General features: G+C 29.7%; 1 protein-coding gene across 1 annotated transcript; it reads right to left on the bottom strand.

The window, feature by feature from the left end:
* Positions 1-519: 519 nt before the first annotated feature.
* On the bottom strand, positions 520-2,810 carry LOC133688988 (putative pentatricopeptide repeat-containing protein At3g08820). The gene has a single exon (XM_062108677.1). It carries the CDS (start codon positions 2,595-2,597, stop codon positions 549-551), a length of 2,049 nt encoding a protein of 682 aa, XP_061964661.1. The 5' UTR covers positions 2,598-2,810; the 3' UTR covers positions 520-548.
* Positions 2,811-7,858: the final 5,048 nt, after the last annotated feature.

Genomic DNA, 7,858 nt, shown 5'->3' with positions numbered 1-7,858 from the left:
AACAACCATAACATGAAAAACACTAAAATTTTAATGAGCAAACAGACTCTAAATTAATGATTTATTTATATGAAAATAGAACTAATAAAGTCTACATCTTTAAAGGTTTGCAAGACCTATAAATAAGTCAAAAAATCCTACCTCTACTATAAAACAATTAGAAATCCAAAATAAAAATAAAAATCTAAATTCAAAAAAAATTAGAAAATAATAACAAAATTGACCCAAACAATAACATTCAAACCTAATTCTCAATTATGAGAGATCCAACGATCTGCTAAGTGATGCAATAGCTTTTCATATGAAAAATGATTATAGAATTACTTGGAAAGATTTAACTGTAATCCAAAAATTGGATGTCTTGTTTTAAGTTGTTAATTTAATCTGGTATGATAATGCTTTTGTGTTTGAATCTAGACATGTTTGACTGGTATATACTTTTGTTTTTCCAAAGTTTCTTCGCCCTGTAGGCTTCTACTAATTTCTATTCCTAAAGTTAAGAATAACACGTCAAACATGTACCGTTGAAACCAGTACCCAAAAAAATTTCACCAATAATCTTTACATGAACAAGAACCATCATTAAAACAATGGAATCGGTTGTTATCTCTCACAATTATCTCTCTACCTGTAAACCTAGAAATGTGCTTTATTGCCTCATGACAATCACCACAAACACGAAGATTTTTCACAACACGAATTTTGTCATTTGGAGCTGTGCTTATCAAACCAAAGGCAATAGCCAGCTTCTCACTGTGACAACCAATGAAATGCTCCTTCTCCTCTTCTTCTATATCAAACAGCACATAATCTGTTGTGGGAACATAACCTGATGCTTTCAAGTCCGTGACCAATTCGCCAAGTTTTGCATATATTTTCTCCGATAAGGGATGGGATGTATCCCCCACAAGGAATTCATGAACAACTCCATCCACTTCAATCCAACTATACCCTGGTACTTTCTTAATCCCCCTCTCACTCATGATTGACCTAATCTTTGCTGCATCTTCCCATTTATGACTTGCTGAATATATATTTGACAAAAGAACGTAATTACCTGAGTTGGACGGTTCTAATGCTATGAGCTGTTTCAGCACAACTTCCACCAATTGGGTATCTCTATGCAGCCTGCATCCACCCAGCAATGCTCCCCAAACAATAGCATTGGCCTCCATTGGCATACTTTTGACAAGCTGATGAGCTTCATCTAAGAAACCTGCACGGCCCAGGAGATCCACCATGCATCCATAGTGTTCGATTTCTGGAGTCAAGGTAAAAACACGTTCCATACTCTTAAAATATTGACGACCCTCATCAACCAGACCCGCATGAGTACAAGCACAAAGTAGGCCAACAAAAGTGTTCCCATCCGGCTCAATCCCAGATTTCTCCATTTGGCCAAAAAGTCCAAATGCTGCTTTGACATGTCCACTCATGGCAAGACCTGATATAGCTGCATTCCAAACTACTATATCTTTCTTCCTCATTCCCCTGAAAACTTCCCAGGCGCTATCCATTCTCCCACATTTTGCATACATGTCAATCAATGCCGTACCCAAGACAGGATTGCCCAAGAACTCATTTCTATCCATCAAATTGCTAGCCCAGTTCCCTAATTCTAGTGCTCCTAACCTCGCACAAGCACAAAGAACCCCCACCATAGCATAACAATCAGGTCTGAAACCCTCATTCAACATTTTAAAAAAGAGGTCTAAAGCTTCTTTAGGCAGCCCATTGGACGCATAACCCTGAATCATAGAACTCCAAGAAACAATATCCTTCTCCAGCATCCCATCAAAGACACTACATGCTCTCTCCATGTTTCCGCATTTGACATAAAAATCCACCAAAGAAGTAGCCACAAACACATTCCTTACCATGCCAATCTTCGTTATGTAATCATCAATCCACTCTCCACTTCTCAAATCCCCAATTCGTGTGCAGGCAGCCAAAACCCGAACAAGACTGAAACTATCCGGCCTCAAACCCATATCCAACAACCTACGAAACATATCAATCGCCTCCCTACATTTCCCAACACCAATATACCCACTTATTATCGCCGTCCACGCAGCAACATTCTTCTCGGGAATATCATCAAACACCTTAAATGCATTGTCTATAAACCCACATTTCCCATACAAACTGACCAAACTAGTATTAACAAACGCATCCGATTCACAACCCGCTTTAACCACAAGGCCATGCAACTTAATACCCAATTTAGAATCCAAAAGCCTGGCACACGCTTTCAACAAAAAAGGGAAAGTAAAACTATCAGGAGAAAGCCCTTCTTTTCTCATTGAGTGGTAAATTTCAATGGATTCTGGGAAAGAATCATTCAAAACTAAGCCATGGATCATTGTATTGAAAAGGAAAATATTAGGTTCTTTGGTTTGATGAAATATGCGATGGGAATAGTTTGTGTTGCCAAAGTTGAAGCTGAAACGTAAGACCTTGTTAAGGAGGTAACTGTCTTCGTCGAGGCCGAGGCGGAGAAGGGCTGCGTGGACATGTTTTAGGTGTTTGAGAGAGTTAAAGCCTTGAAAGAGGCGGATTTTGATGCGTGCTGACTTGTTGAGAATTAAGGAAGACATAATTTGAAAAAGAAAAGGACTTGTTATTTGTTATCTTCGTCATCATTATCCATAAATTAAGATGTTTAAAAGAAAATTTATTGGAAAAGATTCTTGAAAGAGTGAGGGAGAAATGACCTCCTCTCAGGGGGGTTTAGAGCGAAAACCGAGAATGAGAAGTGAAAGAGCAGACAGACAGAAGAGGAGGAGGATGACAACTGACAATAAAATATGAAAAGGGAGGGAATAATTTTGATGTTGTTTCATGATAGTTATTAAACCGGGCCGGGAGTTGATCTTGCAAAGAAACGGGTATGCGTCATTTGGGTTAATCTAAAGAAAATTAAATAAAAATATTTAAAATTTTAATATATAAAATATTTCATATAAGTTATATTACACAAAAAAAAAAGTTAAAAAACATTCTAATTGTATTATATATATATATATATAGTTCTACATAAAAAAAAAAAATAATATTTTATAGAGATATAAACTATAAAAAAATATATAAAATCAAATATTTACAAATTAATTTTATATTTTTTAAATTTATTAAAAATATATAAAAAAAACATCTTATTTGAGTTTCATGTTCACATTATATGTCATTTGAGAGTGTGATCGGATCAATTATAAATCTAGATTTTAATCATTTATAACTCAGTTAAATTCCCAAGTTACCTAAAATCCGAGTCAACTTGTTATGTCAGGTTAGGGCGGGTTTTATATCAATGTGTTTTATGTATTTTGGATGGGTAGGTTTTATTTATTAGCCTTCCTGTTTTTGGGATCATTTTCTTAATTCATGAATTAATTAGACCTTTATAATTAGATAACCTTACAAACCCTATATATTATTAACAAAGGGTACGGCTACTAAAGTTAACTCTTCAGGAATACCATTTTAGGATACGAATTTGCAAAGTAAGGTTATCAAATTATCTATCTATCACGTACACATACATAAATGAAAATGAAAGATAAAACTATTTAAGGGCTTATAATAGCATTTCTCAAACCCATACCCGATGTACCAGAATTTCAATATATATATATATACACACTTTAAATATATATTACTATTTTATTTTATATTGAATAATAAATAATAATAGGATAATAAATATTTATATAAATATGCAAAACCTGATAAATATAATGTGAATATTTAAATTTTTAATTTGATTGATAATAAATAGAGTATAAATATAAAGAAAATCAACATGTAACTTGTGAGTTAGGAAATGCAATAACTACAATACAGAAAGAAAGAAAAAAAAATTAAACATAGAAATATTAATTCTGGTGATTAAATAAGGGAATGTACGTAAGGGTTTATAATATAATCAATTGCCAAAAATAGTCATTAGTATTGCTTAACCCTTTCACTTTTCACTTTATTATTTGATCTCTATATATTAATTTTTTTTTAAAAAAAAAAACTTAAAGGTTGATTGATTTACCTGTGCATCTTTATATGAAACATTATATATTTCACTGAAACAATGTTTTTATTAAAAAAAATTAATTTTTTTATCATTTATTATTTTTAACTATATCCTTGAAAATTAGATTAAATGAGATTTTGAGATCCAAATTTATTTTGGATAGCTTCTTATAAACAACTATGCATTCCTTTTTTTTTGTTAGTGTGTTGTCGGCATTTTTTCTAAAAAAATCGGCTTGGATTCTTTTTCTTTTTTATCCCTTTCGTTTTCTAAATTGTTATTAATATAAATTTCTTCCTTAAACAGATGAAAAGTTATACTAAGAATTTAATTCATAATTAAGAAGAAGACAATTATCTCTCGATCAAGCAAGGTAATTATAGATTCTCACATAAATCTAGATTAGATTTATAACTTAATCCTGTTGATTGGGTACGTAGAAAAACCTTGGTTTTTACATTAGATAATAAACAAAAAGTTTACTTCAAACAATAAATAATAAAGATTTATATAAATAAACTATGAAGAGGTTACATCGAGCAAAAAAAACTATCAAAACCAAGAGCAAACACTAAATCTCATAATAAAGAAAAAATTAAATAAATTGAAAGCTTATATAAAAAGCATGTAAATAAACAAAGATAAAGCACATAGGTGTAAACATTAAATAACCATTTAATAGATGGTTCACCGGTAAAAGTTTGAGATTAAAGAGTTTGTTTCTCATGTGGTCTCATGTTCGAGTTTTATTGTTGCTAATATGATAGTCATTAGAGGTCTACATGATCATTAACTTTAGAGCCCGTGGGATTAGTCGAAGCGCGTGTAAGCTGACTCGGTCACCCACGTTAATAATATCAAAAAAATACATTAAACTTACAAAGTAAACTGCAGAAGAAAATATGTGTATTGAAATTTTTGTTAATATTATTCTGAGATGTTTATTTTGAGGATCAACATAAATATATAATGTAAATGAAAAATCAATTTTACTTTTTATCCTTCTCTTGTTTCTTAATTTGATTGTTAAATTATTTAAGGACATGTAGTTGCTTTATCTTTGCCATTTCCATATATATATATATATATATGCATAATTGGATTTAAGTATGTTTTTTATTTTTTGTGATATATCTTTAAGTTCTATAATCAATTATGTTTCTATTTTGTTGTTCCTTGTATTAGTAACTTAACTTTTTTTTTTTACTTCAAATTAAAATGTTAACTTTTTTGTTGTTATCAGTTTCTTAAAAATAAAGGTCATGAAGGAGTATGCTAGAGGCTTTTGAAATATATAAATAAAAGGTATAAAAAGATGTGTTTCCTAACATCACAACAACCCGCTCTCTTTCCTCAAATATAAGAAAATGAGTCTTTTTATGTTTTTTTTAGAGGATCTAATTTTTATAAAGACATCGTCACCTAGTATTATAATCACTAAAAGCCCTGACTGATCTTTAAAAATTTATGGTAAGAGATTGATTATGCTAAAGAAAAGATATTATCACCCTAAAGAACTTACCTGATGCAAGCTAAATTTTTATTTGTCTTAAATTGCTAAAAGTATGTTGTGCTTAATCTACCGGTGTTCTATTCACAGGGTAATGACACATTTAATACGACGAGTTAAACTTTTATTGGTGGTTCAAACTTATTCGTCTTAAGAAAATTCCATGGAAGGAGCCTTGATGAGGTTTACATGCCTTATGATATATCAATACTTTTAACTTTGACGTTAATGAATATTGTACTAAAAATTAATATCCTCAATTTTGACATGGTGGGTATTATATTGATAAGGCTTAATATTTTTGACTTTAGTGCCAATGAATATTAGATTGAAATTAATAGTCTTAATTTTGTCTTTAGTTTGTTAATTTTTAGTTAATGAAATTCTATGGATACAATTGTATTATATTTTAAAGTTATTTAAATCATGAATGATTTTTTATTTGAATTATATATTTTAAGATACTTGAACTTTTCTACTGTTTATTTCACTTTTATTTTTATTGTGTTATATTGATATTTACCACTTGACTGAAATTGTCAATATATAATTAGTAAAAACATTGTACTTATAATTTTACAATTTGAGTTGACGATCTGAGTTTATATTATGTATTTCATGTTGTGTCAAAAAAATATTTTTGACAACCTTTTTTCAGACTCTAACATTAGTGGATATTGAATTGAAAAATAATATCTTCAATTCTAACATTGGTGAATATTACATAGTAAAATTTTAATACTTTTAATTCTAGCGTCACTGAATATTAAACTAAAAACTTTTATTATATGAAAAATCCAAACAATGTGCTTCTCCTTTTAATATCTAAGGCTATGAGTCAACTGACCTTAAATATTACAAGTGAATAGCAAAACAATTTTGACATGATTTTTATAAAAACCAAAGAATGTTGACCTAATAGGCCTTTTAATTTGGATCAAGCCTAAATGAGTCTTCTAAACTTGTTATAAAACTCTAAAAATATGCATGAAAAATATTTTTTTGTTTTTGTTTTTGTTTTTTTTTTGTGAAAAATGCTAAAATAAACATCAAAACATATAATACTATTTTTTTTGTTTCTTTTTATATATATTTGAGAAACTTGACCATATGTACATTTTGACGATGATGATTTTTTAAGCTTTAAATTATTAAGATTGTATAATTACCAATAAAATGGATGAAAATCAAGCAAGTTTAATTGTTCATCAAAAAAATTATAAACACATAAGAGCTCTAATTTTGCATGCATAAAATTACAACAAGTAATAAACACAAACACATAAACAAGTCTAAACATGTAATTTCACTGAAACGTTACATATGAGAATACATATGCACAATTTAAAATATTTGGCTAACATCATTCCAATACAAAATCAATCTCATATACATTGCATAATCTAAAATCTCATCACAACAAACATTAAAATCATCGAATAAGCATGATATTTATTCCACACAAATATTCATTCAATGAATATTGCCTAATCAAAACATCATCATAGAACACAAAAAAAACAATAAAGCAAGGTAATTATTTAAGAGAAGTTTGGGGTTCAAAATGAACCTTCTAAGGTGACTAAAAACGATTGAAAAGGGCTGCAATGGTGGCAAAACAATGTTAGAATGAAGAAAATCGGTGTTGGCTCGTGACAACCACATTCCAGGAGTCTTCTTTTTAGTTACTTGGTTCCCAAGTAACATAAATTTTATATATATTCCTTATTTCTCTTGTTTTACACTTAAACCCTCGACTTTTGTCATCTCTTTTTAATTACTTGGTTACTAAGCAACTTCATTTCATCTTAATTCCTTATTTTTTCATTTTTTTCCACCTTATCCCCTGATGCGAATGTCGTTGGTATATAGATCTAGAAACCTACGGTCAATATGATCCTTTCAAATAAATTTAAATTATAGCTTCTAATTGAGTTTGACATAATGATAACTTGTATCGAGACACCAATATTATTGAAACTGAACCTCCATTTAACGCTTATAAAGAGACATAGATAAGTATTATAGAAGACACCATAAAACTTGGTTAATTCTTTGATAAGTTAAAGTATTTCTATGAAGAACCAAGAATAAGCAAACTCTCACACACAAACTTTATTTATGAATAATCAACCATCTCTTTTTTTTATATATATATAAAAACTAAATAAAAGTTAAATAACCATATTTATACTATGTAAAACATCTTAAACAATCCTAGAAAAATAATAAAAGAGTTCTAGGTAAAATAGAAAAAAAGAATCATAAATCAACTAGAAACCTAATGCAATTTTCGTATAGTATCTTCTAGATCTTATCTC

Source organism: Populus nigra, chromosome 3 (assembly GCF_951802175.1).
Source record: "Populus nigra chromosome 3, ddPopNigr1.1, whole genome shotgun sequence".
Taxonomy (NCBI): domain Eukaryota; kingdom Viridiplantae; phylum Streptophyta; class Magnoliopsida; order Malpighiales; family Salicaceae; genus Populus; species Populus nigra.
Note: the sequence above shows the minus strand (reverse complement) of the source record. Positions and strands in the feature narration are given on the sequence as shown.